We start from the raw sequence: 16517 nt of genomic DNA on the forward strand, positions 1-16517 counted from the left end.
AGTATGTATTATTATATACAGTATATATTATTATATATTATATAATATACTGTATTTTTTACATAAGAATGTTTAATTACTATTATATTTGTATAATTGAGCCAGATTACATTGATGAAAAATTTCTATATAAGAATCAAATATTTGTTGTTAAGGCAAGAGAGCAAGGAATCTTTCTAACAACCTAATAAGCAATTTTCTGTTTGCTTTGGAAACCAGCGTATTTTCAATTACCATTTCAGCATCTGAAGTGATTATGGTCTTAGTCCTGTATGGCTTTTGAAATAATTTCTTAATGCTACTAGAATTTTCCCAAGTGGGACAGAATCTCCTCCAACCACATGTGACCAAAGGACTATTTATAAGTACAACCGAACTACATAAGAGTTGTCATGATCTGTTAAGTCCAACAGAAGAAGGTGAGGGGAGAATGGATGAGGTTGCAGGTCTCATGCTGGTCAGGTCAGGGCCCTGGACTCCCAGGGAGCAAAAGTTCAATTCCCCCCAGTCTGCACTTCGCCCCATATACCCAGATTAGCCACCGAGTCACCCAGCTCTGAGTGATTTTTTTGGAAGGGCTTTGAAGGAATTCTGTGTCTCTTCTAAGAACCACAATAGTTGCCCACTCTTTCAAGGCACAAAACAGATTAGGAGGTTTGTCCAAACTAAACAAGTCCCCACCTTGTTTCTGGCTTCACAACAAAATCGTAAATAAATGCAAGGAAAGGCATACCCCCTGGGGAAGGTATACCTACTGTCCGACACTGCAAATCCTCTCCTCAGTTTCTAGCTCTCTGGGGAAAGGAGTCATCCCCACAACAAGCTGGGGTCCAGCTGTGGATGTCAGTGAGGGCTCTATCAGGTGGAAACAATTAGGGAAGGAATGGTGACCTGCATTGTATGAGCTATTGGTGATAGCTCCCAGATAAGTTAAAGTTTATGGTCTAATTAAACCACATCCCCTGCATCTTATCTTTCTTCCTGTATTTCCAGAAAATACAGCCATAGGTATTTTCTGTTTGCCAGCTGGTCAACTGACCCAGGACTCGCTCCTCTCGACTAAGCACCCTAACCAGCTATTTATTTTATTCCTTTCTACATTCCATTATGCCCAGTGGCACAACTTCAGCAGAAAAGGAAAAGGGTATCTCCATGCCTATGTTGATCATCACTGACCATTTACTCTTCTGCTCATTTTTAGAAGAAAAAAAAACCAAAACCCAAAACAAAACTCAAATCTGCAGCAGAGAATTCTCAGTGGATTGAGGTGCTGAAATACATGTTCCATGTCTTAATTTTGGTGTCAACTCAATGAAGTTGGGTATATTTCAGCTTTTCCCACTCTGTAGCTTTCCTAAGAACAAATGCACCGGGACATCAAGGCCAGAATGCTGTCTCTGAGATTAGATAACAGCAAATGCTGAAGGGCAGAAAGTGGCAATGAGAAGCAAGGCACATATAAATTTCTCCCAAATTCTTAAACTATTGCATCTCAAGGTCTTTAGTTAAAGGTTTTGCATTTGCATTTGATATCTTTCAATGGATATAGTTTTTGAACTACTCTACCTTTCAGATACAACTCCCTGCAGCAGAGAGTTCCATGGTCTAACCACCCAGCTGGTATCCTTTTGTGTTTTCTGAACCTGCCACTGACTCATCTCAGCCAATATTTCTTGCTCCTTGTCCCAGGAGAGGTGCAATCTTTTGCCATGTCACTCATTACATCATAAAACTCTGTCACATAATCTCCCATTTTTCTTTGTTCTCACCTCAAGCATGCAGGCAAACTGGTGTGTTCCTTTCATAGAAGCTGATCTATTCCTTTTCCCATCCTCTGAAAATTTGCTGCTTCTAGAAAATTCATTTTGAAATGGGAATTAAAAATACCCTATTTTTTTTCCATCATTACCCAAATTTTCTCTCCTGCACCACATAAGCCTAGATACAAAATTCAAGGCTCTGGATTCCACTTTGTGATGGTGTGGCTAGGATTACATTTTGTATTACCCCAAATATCTGCATCATTGCCTCATTCTTAACACCTACCTATTCCTGCCAAGGGACCTGGTCTAGATAAAAGCAATGTCGTACTCTTGTGGAAGCATAGAGTCTTCCCATATTTTCAAGTGCTGCCTTCATTTTACTAGTTCTTTCAGCTACTGATCTGTCTATAATAAATTAAGAATTTAAACAATTCAGCAGTGCTTCTGGCCTTTAACTGGTTTCTCTTTACAACTACAGCATAAGCATTTGGATTTCCTGAATGACTTGTAATAAAAGCAGACTCTGCTCCTAAAATACGTCATTTATTATGTATCAGTGCAAATTTCCTGGTGCTAACAACAGGCTCTGTTGTGGCAAAGATGACAGTGGTCATAGCATACTGTCTAGATTTCTGTAACAAATCAGTCAATAAACTTATATTTTGTGTCCATATAGTGCTACTGTTACTGCCAAAGGCACAGTGTCTATAAAAGATGACCAAAACTGAATGTGCTTCCTAAGACTATCTACTGATCAATATGATGGCATATGTTTTAAAATGTATTCATTTTTTCCAGAATGCTGCAGTCTATGGAACAGTCATCTGCAGATAAACATAACAATTTCTAAAACACCTGTAACCTTCTCAGAGGATTCCACTAACTTAGATCAAACCAGCATATATATAAGTTTAGACTGACTCCAATTATAAAGAAATTATGAAGTTACTTTTCAAAAAAGCCTAACACAATAGCTCCTTGTAACTGGTCATAGTACTGATTTCCTGTAATCTGGCAGGTGCTATTTTTTCCTGCACATCATGACAGAAGGATAAGTAACATCACACATATCAGATGACAAAAAAAACGGTGATTTCATGCCCTTGTAACTCTATTGCTTTTCAGCATTTTCCATTGCTATTTCTACTAACTACCATTTATCACAGCGATTAACAAAATTCTGACTGCATCTTCAGCTGCTGTAACTGTACTGCAGCCACAGAATCTACAGTAATTTAAAGCCATGAGTACACTGTTCTTTTCAGATAACACTACCATTACATAAAATCTGAAAAGAAATAGTTCTGCCTAAACTAGTTTGTCAGTTTTCTGCACTTTTCCCCAAACCCCAAATCCTGTGGTAGAAGTGCTGCATTCCCCAAACCCCAAATCCTGTGGTAGAAGTGCTGCACTTAGAAGTAGTTTTTATTATACTGTACATCACACACTTCCTATATATCTTCCATTGGATAAGTTTAGATGACTACCTCCTATGAAACAGAATTATTGTTCTATTCTACTGTTTTTTTCTTCTTTAGTTCTACTATTTTAACAGGGCAGGAGGATTAACTTCTTGATTTTACACCTTCAATGTAACCAAATTATTTTTGCAGTGTCTACTAGCAATATTTTTCAGAGTACTACTTGGATACTCAATTACTGTTAAAAGTCACTAAATTTCTGTTGAGATTTCCTCTACTTCTGGAAAGAATTTCAGTAATGTGTACACACTTGAAAAGAAACTACTTAGCAGAAATATATACTTCCCTGAACAAACAAATCCTTCTCTTTTTAGGTAAAAATCTAAATAAAGCTTCATGAGTGAGATTGCTTTTATTGTTGTTAGTCTTATCTAAAATTGCTGCAACTCATTGTTTTTCTTTTGGACAATTTTTAGTGTTTCATAATTACTGTAGACTTTACTATTCTAAGCTCACAAAGCCCTTTCTGCCTTCAGTGTCTTGCTTTTTGATACTTTTTTTTCCTCTTCATTAAGTATCCATTTGGACACGCTCAGCTGATGCTACAGAATGGTATTTACCTTTCCAAGTCTTCAGTGATTTTAACAGCTTTTAAGCTAGTAGAGTGCTTACTATTAAATGCAGGGAAAAGAAAAAAAAAAAAAGAGAAGATACCACTACCTTTAAAAACTACTGTTAAAATCACAAGCCTGGGACAAATTAAAATTGTTTTGTATTCTAACAATCAACAAGGTCTGTTCCACTTTCAATGTGTTTTTTGGTGCTAACTGCACCAAAGTCAATGCTAGCAGCAGTTTGGTACCTTAATTTACTGTCTAGTACAGTAACATACAGAAACATACAAGCAGACACTTGCTACCTTATAAATATTTTGTTAAACCATTCTAAATACTTCCTGTGAGATAAACACCTAGGACTTAAAACTAACAATTTGCAATCTGTACAGTGGAAAAGGAGGAAGGGCAGAAGAATCCTAAAGTGTAACTATAAACAAATTATTCTCTTCTTTGATACTGAAAATAGAATTACTTTTAGATTTTTAAAATTTTTTTTCCTCTGCATAAAAAGTTCAATGAATATAAATTCACTTGTCCCCTAAAAAAAACCTGCAAAAACACAAACCCAAAAAACCTTCCTTTAAGCTTGCGTATAACAATGACCTCTGCTTTCTGGCCTTGCTGGAAAATTTGTGCATTTTGGAACTACAGCTCAGATCAGAGGAACAACATGCTGCCCATTAAAACCTCTCTCTCTCTGCAGAATATTACACAAAGAAAATTAATAGCTTACATCTCATACTTTCTTAACTAAGCATTCTCAGCTGAGAGGAAAGAAATAGGACTGGAACTCCTGGGTCATCAAGTCGAATCTTCTGTTCCTCATATGCAATCACATCTTCCATCCAAATACCATCACTTATTACAAAATCTTCACCATAGAAAAAAATTAGACTTATTTTATCTCCACTACTGCTAAAAGACAGGCTGTTCCAGACCTTATATTCCAGGCAAGCTTACTTATGAACAGGGTGATTAATTCTTGTACTGGCATTGGGCCAAAATAATCTTTTTTTCTTTCTCTTATTCACTTCTAGTTCCGCCTAGTTATAGAGAGCTGTTGTACCTCCTTTGAAACTTTCTTTTGCTAAGCTAACCAACAAGATTTTTTAGGGTATGTCAGTAAAGCATTTTGCCCACAAAAGCTAGCTTTTCTGCCGGAGCTCTGTGGAAGGAATACTTGAGATTCCTGGTATAATTCAGGTGGGCACACAAGCACATCCACACACCTTCTGGACAGTTTGGAGCAGTAAAGACCAAGCCTGAAAAAACAGTAGCATATAGCCATGCCATTTGTTTTTAACAGGAAGTTAATCATAGAGATCTTCTCTGACCCAGTTCACAACCGGTGATTATTATTCCATTGTCTTTGTAATTATTCACTGACCTGAAGGCTTTCTGTGAGATGGGAGGACTAAATTTCTAATATTAAAATTAAAAAAGTAGAAAAATAAATCCTTTGCTGTGAAGGAAAGAATATCCAGCTCTTTTTTCCTTGTCTACTTCATGTATCTCAAGAAAAAGAACAAAGCTTTTCTATGAAATCTGGCTGGATTCTTTCCTAGTGAAAAGGTACACAGTATCCCAGGACCAGATCTATCCCTTCTAACTTCTTGGGGTACTGAACAATAACTACAGGTAATCCCGGCCTTCACAACCAACTTCAGGATTTAAATTATTACTGCTAATGTGTAAGTTGCTACTATCCAATTTTAAATAACTGAATATCCATCCAGTTACACTTAGAGAACATTCATAGGTGTCTATCTCCAGGAATATAAAACTGTTGTCAAAAGGAAATGGTTGAAAGGTCTACACCTGCCTGCTGCAAGCATGCTTTCCGTTTACTTTCCCTCTCTCCTTTGTGGTAGAAAGAGGGGTGGGAAAATTGCAAGTAGTCCTTTTCGTCACATTTGTGTCTCATGTTCTGGGGGAGTTCAATTTCTCTCTCCATCCTTGTACTCAGACCACTCCAGAGCCTTGAGGTAAAGAAGAGCAGCTGTGAGTGCAGACAGGTGTCAATATTTTAATTCCCCCACATTTGTGTGTGGAAATACTTGGAATACAGTTAAACCTTATTCTGCTTCTGATGTGTGACTGTACTTGAGCAGAGATTTCTCTTGTTAACAGGAACTGAAGAAATAACTTATGAGACGCCTTAAAAGGAAAAAAAAACCCAACCAAAATAATGAATGATCAAACTTGGTCATTTGTAAAGAATAAAGGAATGAATCTTAACTTTTTAAAAGGTCACTGTATCAATTTCTGCTCTTTTCCAGAATTTCCTTTTAAAATTGTTATTTATGATTGAATAATGCAAAGACTTTAAAGTGATGAAAAGGTATAAAATAAATAGAAATATGTAAGAATTATATAGATAGAACAGAACAAGTGTCTTAAAAAACCAGACTACTCCTAATAGGCCAAAGAAACTTCACATCTTTCAAAGGGATAATCAGTTTTAAGATGTCACCGGTCATATCAGTTTAGCTGAACTACTTTACTTTTATTGAAAAAATGTTCGGTGTCTTTGAAAAACAGCATTGTCTTCTTCATTTAAGCATGTTTAAATTTCTGAGGGTTCCTTGTAAAAAGTGTCTCTGTGTGTATATACATATTTTGAATTGGTTATTACAATAGATAGCTTTTGAATTGTTATATTTTAATATGACAGAGGTCAGCACTCTCAATACAACCACAGCATTTTCAAAGAAAATGCATTTTAAGATTTAAACTGAAGCAAACTGGGAACTTGCTATTTATAATAAACCAGTTCTGATTACCACTGTAAAACAGAACAAAGAGAAGAGTTCAAGCCAAGTACATTATTCTTCTTATATTGCAGTCAACCATGTGAAGTAAGTTTGTTTGTATACAGACAGACATGCTTTAATTTTTTGCAGATTTTAATTTGCAGTTATGCAGAACACTACTAAATTCTAATAAAGCACTTCTGATTAGAAGGTAAATGCTATGTGTTTCTACAGTTTTATCTTAATGGTATTTTAACCCTCCGTACTACTTCTAATACCTACTACCTTTTGTCAAAGGCCCCCAACATTTTCACATATGTAACAGTTCACTTCTCTTAAACATACACACCTACAGACTACTAGTAATAAATAAAATTTCCGTTTTAGATGTTTTAAGTGTGACAATATTGCATTTTTGTTTTAAATAATACTAATCCTTTAAAGTTTGCTAGTTTCTCTAAATGATTCAAAGGTTACCTCTGCATTTAGGTTGTCTGCAAGGCTTTCAAGAAACTGGCTTTCAATTGGATTCTGCTGAGTAAGAAGAGTCAGGTAATGACTGAGTTTATCATGAGTTGTAATAATGATGCCTTCTCCAAATTTGTCAAACTGAGGCCGTCCAGCTCGACCAAATATCTGCATGACATCTAAAATTCCAAGGTCAACAAAGGAGCCTCTTTTTGCAGCATATATTTGTGTTCCCTGGTTGAGGAAAAGTTAATAAAAATTAACATAAATACACATGAGTATAATCCTGATGAGCTGAATACTGAAATTAGGCAAATATAGCATGATTTCAGAAGTGTACTTTAACTAATCCTTTCATAATCTTTGATATATTTAAATCTTTACTATACAAACTAGACTCCCACTGGAGAGAATCAGTTTAATGAGATATAAATAACATTTCAAGTCAATCAGACATTTCCCCTCCAGGCCCAAAACCCACAATAAAGATCTTGCTATCCATGCTTCTTTACAGATTTCTTTTAAGACAGATACCCATGTGCAGAGTAATGGAAGCTCTTACCTTAATAACAACAGCATGAGCAGGAAGATTGACACCCCAGGCAAGCGTAGCTGTACAAACTAGGACTTTGATATGTCCATTAGAAAACAAGTTCTCAACCAAACTTCTGTCTTGCCGCAGCATTCCTGCATGATGAATACTAAATCCATCTGGAAACAGCTCACGTAACTGCTTATTTCTGGATCTCTGTACCTAGAATGGACAAGCATAAAAATTAAATTCACTTCTAATTACAGTACAAGAAGCATTGTATTAAAAAAATTACTGGGAAAAAAAACATTGAATATTATTATGAGTCATACGAAAGGAACTATTTATATTAATGTCAAACTTTTCATCAACGCCAATATGTCATGATTTTCTACAAATGAATTTGACTTCTATTCTTACTTTCCAAAGAATACACTTAATTGTTTAAAAGAATACTTTTATAAAAATATAGCTTCACTTAAACAGAGATCCAAATTTACTGATAACCAGTATGAATGCTGAAACTGAGAACTCACATATTGCTTTTCCTTAAAAGCAACTCTTTCAGACTATGCAGGCACCTAGGATGGGCTTAAGGCAGCAGGCCACACACTATACTTAACATTAAGGAGGGGGTACCCTTCTCCACCACCAGCCATTGCATCAGCTTGGCACACTGTGGATTAATAAATTCATAGTATGGAATCAAACTGTTCATCTACCCCTCACTTTTACCTTCCCCATGCGTAGGAGGCTGGGATCTCAGTCTGCAAAACCTCAGGTCCTCCAGCCTCCCACTGTGTACAAGGTCCATAAGCATGTCTCCCTTATTTCTGGGTGCTAGCTTTATCATGCTTCACCTAAACCAAATATTGATTCAAAGTTAAGAAAAACTAATACACTTCCCTTCCAAACACTAAATTCTGAAACTCAAATTGCTTTGGAGTGTGAGTTCATGCCATTTTAGCCCAATGGGAACAGCTGTCTTTCTGTTCAGAAACATGGCTTTGGGCTAAAGCTCAAGTATCACAAAAAGTACAGCTCTTTTATTACAATTAAGATGACAGGAGGAAAGGCATGGTAACCCTGTTGTAAACTGGAATAAAGGACCTTCAACCAAGCTTATATAAGCTTAAATGTAAGGTCAGAAAGCATGCCGCATACAAGCTCTTTACCCTTGCCCCTGGCTACTGGTTCCTCAGATCTTCGTTTCAGTGTCCCTGATATGCTACAAACACCTCTGATTTTCCTCCCACCTCTTCCACATTCCTAACTGCTGCACTCACTGCCTTCCAAAATCGATCGCTGCTGAATATGACACCAGGAGGGTTGTGGTAATGATGACTCTAATCTTTCCCTAAACCAGATTTCTTTATTATTATTGTCAGCAGAGAATCTCTACTCTTCCATAGACCACAAGAGAGTTAAGTATTTTTTTACTATCGCTGTATTTTCAGCCCTGCATATTATAGCAAATTAATTCTAGATCAAATTATGATTATTAGTATTATTTTTTTAAATCTTCACATTTACTAGTACCTGACACACAGCCACTGAAAGTTGACTTAAGAGTGGGACACAGAGTGGGTAAAGCAAAGCAAAATATGGTTCACAGTACTGGCATGCTGCCAAACATGAACAATAAATCTCTGCAAACACAGAAATAAATAGGGAGATGGGAATGCAATTATAAAGGAGGACATGAAAAGAAAAATATTGTAGGAAAAACACATTTCTCAGCTTCACAATCATCCAGCTTCTCAATATCTGATCTTTCCTGCTTTAGCAGTAATTATTTACTATTCATTTAAAGGAATTCAAACTCAGCTTTTAACACATGATTTTTTGGCAAATTTAATTAACTGCTGTAGTGCTTAAAAATGAATAAATAAGAAATTGAGAAAGTGGCACGAAGCTTAGTCTTTATGAGCTAGTGAATGGAAACTTCATAAAGAACACAAATGCACCAAGGTTTGCATTTATAGTATATCAACAACAAATCTCACAGAAGACAGGCATGTGGAAAATTCACTTCAGCTGCAAATCTGAGAATAATTGTGACACAGAAATTGGATTGATGTTGATTACATTCAGAACATGGTGTAAGCATTTAACAATGCAATTAGCTTTTGTCTTAAATAAAGCAAATCTTCCCATGTGATAAGACAACCATCAAAAATTTCACTTTTTTAGTAGACCTTGTTGTATTGGTGTCACGTGACTATTTTACAGGTATTAAGATAACTACTTTTCAAAAAGCTCAATTATTCAATATCAAAAATTACACTTTCAACTTTTTTTTGGCTGAAAAAGCCAAATCATGTTCTCAAATCTCCACAATTTAAAATTTACATACATTTGTTTGTAACCTGATTGCTTATGTTGTCTAATGTGACTGAAAAACAGAGCAATTTACTAATGGGAAACTAAGAAGAGTAAAATCTTGTACTATATATGGAAGGAAACTGTATTTGTTTACAGTTTTAGGAACTACAATTTCACCAATTTAGAGAAAGGAACTTGTGAACGTAGGAAAAAGGAGGAGAAAGGGGAAAAGTTTGTGACAGAAAACACATTAGGATATGGCAGTGCTAGTCTGTCTATAATTCAAGGACTTAAAAGCTTAAGATTAATAAATCATTTAAAAATACATAGCTACACCTAAACATATCCACATAGTTGCATTTAGAAAGAATAACCACATGCTTCTAAAATCTACCACACATTCTAAAACAACACCTTTGAAACATTTAATATTCACAGGTTTTGTCTGTTCATTTATTGAATCTATGAAGTGCTAGACTTTTAGGTTGCACAGTAATCAGTATAGAGACACATTAAATAAATTTTTTCCACACAGAAGATGATGAACTTTTTTTAATGAAAAACTCACAGCCCACGTTTCATGTTTGACATCGGAAAAAACAAATGCCAAGCAAATCAAAGCACTAACTATCCTTGATGATTCCGCTAACTGCACAGAAATGGAATTAATTTTCTTTCCATAAATTTGTGGGCATTTTAAATTACGAAGATAGAAGGCAAGTTAGTTCAAGAACAATGAAGTGACGGAATTTTATAAAGTTACACTTGAGAAAATAAAATAAAAAAATTAATCTCATATCTCTGATGGCTTGGAAGACTGCTCACACAGCATACCCTTTAATGGCAGTATATTTGCAAACAAACCTCCTAAGCTCTTGTGCCAATGAATTGTATGGTTATTCTATTAAATTTGAATTTTAATGGTTGCAGAGACAACAAAACCAACAACTACTAAATCAGGCAAGTGAAACTGTAAAAAGTTATACTACTCCTGTCTTGTTCTATTACAGACTAAAAGGTTTTGCTTAAAATTTATACGAAATGTTACTAAGTGCCTCAGGTGTACGGAGAAGTTGTTATTATGAGGTCTGGCACTGGTCTCCTGATTAGAATTGATTTTCTTTCCCCTCCCTTATTGCTCAAGAGCGCTGTAGATTTATGACCTTTGCTTACATGTGTGTGTGCATCTAAACCAGTATATATTAAATAAATTCCTAGTTTAGCTTGCTGCCACCTATATTTCTCCTTTAAATGTCTTGAATTTCATGCAGTTCTTGATTAAGACACATCAAAAATGTCACAATTAGACATAGAAAAATGTCCTGCTTAATTTTAATGAGAAGTGAGGCACATGTAGCAGAAAAAAAGATTTAATAAAACTTTAGTGTATTTCAGCTAAAGACTTAAAAAAGATAACACCCTTCCTTACCCTTTGCTTGCATCTGGTATCATAAAGGTATCATCATTCATAAAGACTATAAGCTGCATGCTTTTTGTCTGAACTACCAATACTACATGAATCAAAGAACGAAATTTTTAATATGCTTATATTTTTTTTCTTATTTTATCTAAAAAACAAGTAAAAAAGAGTAAGTAAAGCTTGATTATGAGAAGCAGCTGCCAATAAATTATTCTTGATAAGTGAAACACCAATTTATATCTTTTCTTTAATCTCCAATTGCTACACTCAGACTAAGTAGTAGTACAGACTAAGTAGATCACCACTACTTGGTTAGATCAGATTTTTTCTTTCTGTGAATTACTTCTTTTTCCTTTCTGCTTCCTCGTTTTGAAGATATTGTTTGCAACTTTGAATTTTGGTGTTTTTTCCCCACTCATAACACAGTTTTTGACTATCATATATTTTCTTCCAGTAACAGAAATGGCACAGGCTATTCTAGTATTTTTCTCACAATCACCTTACTATAGCAAAACTTCATGCTCGTGATCATAAGACTCAATCATTGTAATTTCCTTTCTGTGGAGTTCACAACAGGGCAGCACTTGCAGTTTGTTCAGCATGCACCATCATATTTGTTCACTGGTTTGAGCAATTCTGAGCAATTTATTCCCATCCCTCATTCTCTGCACTGTCCTGACACTCTGCAAAGTACTAGGTCTTAATTTTGAGGCCTCATTAGCTTCACTTGATGAGTGTTGGTGCTCAGATAGCACAGATATCACGGACATCTAAAATAAACAAAGTAAGGTATCTTTTGCTGCAGCCTTCAATGAAGGGCAGTTTTAATTAGTACTACTACTGCGTGATGAATACAATTCAGTTATTTCCCAAACAACTATTTTGTAACTTTCCTGAAGACATCTGAAAGTGTAATTCTTAGGTTGACCTTCTAAATTGTTTTAAGTTCCAACAAGACAAAAGCCTCCTCAGCCTCATTCATATTAATCATACTGATGAATCTGCTCTGCTGGCTCATTTAAAGAATACTGATTGTCTTTCAAAATTTATGAGATTAAAGTAAGATGGGAGAAGTCTCTATCCATTCAGGAAGTAAAGGGAGGCTGAGAAAAGCAGAATGAAGAAAGGGAAGTTGAAGAGTCTGTCAGTGGGCTTATTCCTGTTCCTTAAATACAAAAAACTAACATGACTTGAATATATATGAGGACTGAGAGAAATGGAAAGAAATTAAAAAGATTGCATGATCTTTCACCATTTTTGCTCTTCAGAATTTACTACATACATATTGCATATTAATTAATCTATACAAGTTAAATCTTTAACATAAGTTTTATTCTTTTATTCACAACTGCTGTTTCAAAGGGGAGAGATCAAGACTTCGATAATGCCAATAAAACCATGAGAAGGGGTTTTTAAATATGAAGTAAAAATAGAATAATTTCTTGTTACAGAAAAAAACATGAGACTCCTTAATTTGCCCAGTTAGAGCAAGTATATATGAAACCTAGAGAAAATGCTAAACCACGAAGATGAGCAGTAACACTATCCGACACTTTATGAAAGAAACTGAGCATGAAGAAATGCAGATTGGAGTCTAAAGGGAGAAAAGAGGAATGCATTTGAGCTGCAATGATTTTACCTGAGGACTCTCCTTTTATGAATTAGAACTTTTATTTGTATTATTCAACTTGTACTGTCTGCATAATAACTAAGCTAACAGCAGCTGTTTCCAGAACAAGAATTAAGTGGCACGTTATGCGGAACAAGCAAGATAAAATCATTGCTTTATTACAGAAGCAAAGAACTAACTTTTGAAAGAAATTTTCCCTGAAGGATTTAAAAGTTGACTACTTTTCTGTGATGAATATATATTAAACAATAGGTCCTTATCTTGTGTTACCTTCCATATCTCTTGAGAAACAGCATGAAATGGAAAATTATTAGTATTTACTAAACACACAGTAATACACTAAATCATATATAAACAGCTTGTCATGAAGCTCTTCTGCAAAATTATAAATCAGTCATTTTTAAAAAGATACCCAACAGTTCAATACACTGGATTCAGGTAGTGAATCTGCTTTGCACAGCTTCTGTGTTGATATGCCTTCACATGACTTCCCTCACTCTTTCCCGAGAACAGCAGCATTAGCTTCACTACTGTTCAACCTCCAGCAGGTTCCTGTGAAGAACCCAAAGACTACAGAGAGCTCTCCTCAACCAAGCTGACTTGCATGACCTAGCAGATCATTTCTGGATGGATGCAGGCTGGTCAGTATGCAATTCTACTTAATAAGTATGCATGCTCATTCTCTACATCTTCTCTTTTTTAATGTATCTAGCTATTAACTTTGTATAGTTATCCTGAAGTAATATCTCTGTCCAACATTTATTCTTTTACTGGGTTATAATTAGTGGGTACCTGGCAAGACAGTATTTGAAGAAGGTAATTCTAGCAAACAAATGTGAGTCAGTTTGAATTTCTCCTGGAAGAGTCAATAATCTAATTGTCTCCCTCTGGAGATTTAAGTTCACTGTATTAAAGTTAGAATTGTTTAAACCTATGAGTTACTGCTCTGATCAATTTACTGAAATCACCTCAGTAAGTTCTGTAAAGTGCTCTAAAAATACCTCTGAAGGAGAAAGAAAGGAGAGTAGTGTGACTGCTTTGCTTAAACATCTTCCTCTATCAGTGTAAAGATAACAATTCTTTGAGTGCAATCATCAGGAGCACATCATTCAGGACTAATTTTCTGTATTATAGTATTATAACTGTTTTTCTTCTGAACCTTCTCCTCTTTGTGTGTATGCGGGTTTCTATTGATTTAGGGTTGTCTCCTGTCAATTTGTAATTTAGAAATACTTGTTTAGAATAGGAATCTATCTTCCTTAGTCCTCAGTAGGCCCCAGACTATTTTTCAGTTGTTGCACTAAAAGCAATTCTCTCTACATGCACACATAATTTTCTGCAGGGCAGAGCTACCTTCAATGAAAGTTTTAAAAAATATTTCAGGTTTATGTAACATACTGGGTTTCTGTAGTTTGTAAAACACAGAGTCACTGCAGAGTGAAGTATCAAATAATTCAGTTTTAATGTATTTAAACCACAATTAGAAAAACTGTATGAAAAAGAGAAGGGAGGAGAAGTTTAGACAATTAGGAACAATTGCCAAGCAGCCTATCCAAGTTATGACTGACTTGTTCTAACATAGTTGTATTTTTTTATTCAAGTGAAATAATGGCCTCTTTTCTTCAAAGCCATACCATTTTCATTGTGTATGACTACCAGTCTTGAGATATGGTTAGATGATACTTATATTTCAGTACACTTTTGCTTATCTTTATTATTTTTACTTAGTTGTTTACGTTTCAGCCCAGGTTTCTAACTCTTCTACTTTTTACAGGGTTGGTGTTTGTAGATGTTCTTTGAAGAAAATACTGGGGAAGCTGTTGTTCCTTTTAAAGGAAAATGAATTCTGTAAATATGGACCAAAAAGACTTGTCTGCTTTTAAAAGTGAAGAGTGAAAACTTATAATTTTCTGCTAATAAAGAAAATATGAATTATTGCTGGAACATTGCTTACACAGTAGGGGTAACTGTTGGGAATTTGAAATGTGGCAATTCAATGATTCCCTGAAGTACTCGGCATATGACAGCTAACACTGTGATTTTTCAAAATAATGCAGGTTTAAAACATACTTTGCAGTTGTACAAATAGGAACATTATTCCTTATGTCTTTGTGCTCCAATCAGAGAATAGTTTTTTAAAAAATCCCTATTAATTATCCTTTTCTTCTCTTTTTGATTCACCAGGAAAGGAGATAAAAGGCAGAATTTCTGGCCCATTTTTCTATTGCCCTGGCCTTACCACAGATCATAACATATTTATTGCACAAGGTTGCGTTTCATCCAGTTGGCACATCAGGGAGTGATGACTACCAGTTAAAGAATGGATTGGTATGGTGTCCAGAAATGTCTTGCCTTATTCAGTGTGCTCTTTTTACAGTACACTAAATTACATCATAGCAGCCCCATCTTTATTTTATTGGAAAAGTTACATGGTGCATCGAGAATGAAATGATTCTATGGGAGGAGGAAGAATAGCAGTCAGATTAAAAACCCTGAACAAGAGGTAAACATTAAATTTAATCTTTGACGATAGAAGCTAAGAAAATTTAGTATTGCTAAATTAGTATTATGTTACATTTTTGAGCCAGCCAGACAAGCCAAGAATGAAAGACTCATGAATGCAAGTTTGACCATGCACAAATGATGGATTTGCAACAAGTCACCAAGGATGCAGACATAGTTTCAAATTACCTCACTTAATGCCTAGCTGTTATAAAGCAAAAAAAGGAACTATTTGTATAGACAATACACTACCTCAACTTCAGACAGAATTTTGAAACATGGACCAAAGTAACCTAACATTTCACTTCAAGCTAGGCTGCAGTGCCTGTCTTACAACTGAATGAATTACTGATTCTCAGATAAAAGGGTTTAAGAACTTAGAATGAAAAATAATTATTTTGTGAAAACACACATGGAAAACAGCACTAGGTTTAAATAGAAAGGAAATGTTCATTATAATGACCCAGTTTAAGCTCCACCACTGAGTGAAAATGCAGTAAAGATAACAATTCTTTTCATATATTGTACAATCATAAGCATCTTTCTATTGTTTTTTAGCAAGTGCAATAAAAATTATATAGAGACATTTTTGTACTGCTTCAGTATGATGAAAATCTGGACTTCACAGTGAACAGAAATCTGTGCTTAAACAATCTCAAATCCTATTAAAAGAAGTGTCAAAACTTTTCAGTTTAGCAATGGCATGAAAATGCACATCAATTAAGATTGAAATAATTCTATAACAACACAATTTTAAAATGCATGCAAAATCATGTAAAGCTCTGGTTTTCATTCTCATCAATTTAGAATTAAACTGTTCTTCCTCTGGGAATAGATATATGAAACATGTAAAATACAGCAAGATATCTATTCTTCTCCAGCCCTTGAGATGGGATGTCCTGTTGCCATATTTGTTAACCACTTGGAGTACACAAATGAAAAAGTCATCAATCTTGGTCTGTTTTGCTGACAGCAGAAGTTTTCAGTATGCTGTTAGAAAACTAGCCAGTAGGGAAAATATACAGCACAAAAAGAAATTGATAGAGACACAAACAGTTTGATGACATGCAAGGGTAGCATTGCAAC

The 16517-nt window shown here is 35.1% G+C and overlaps 1 protein-coding gene across 4 annotated transcripts in view; it reads right to left on the reverse strand.

The window, feature by feature from the left end:
* The window catches only part of ASCC3 (activating signal cointegrator 1 complex subunit 3), a 291790-nt gene that overhangs the window by 96337 nt on the left and 178936 nt on the right, over positions 1-16517 (reverse strand). For all 4 annotated transcript variants that reach the window (XM_072855573.1, XM_072855572.1, XM_072855574.1 and 1 more), the window contains 2 exons: positions 7585-7776; positions 7032-7256 (listed from right to left, as the gene is read on the reverse strand). In XM_072855573.1, coding sequence (XP_072711674.1) covers positions 7032-7256; positions 7585-7776 — 417 coding nt within the window. The remainder of the gene's footprint in view (positions 1-7031; positions 7257-7584; positions 7777-16517) is intronic.

Source organism: Ciconia boyciana, chromosome 3 (genome assembly GCF_034638445.1).
Source record: "Ciconia boyciana chromosome 3, ASM3463844v1, whole genome shotgun sequence".
Taxonomy (NCBI): Eukaryota; Metazoa; Chordata; class Aves; order Ciconiiformes; family Ciconiidae; genus Ciconia; species Ciconia boyciana.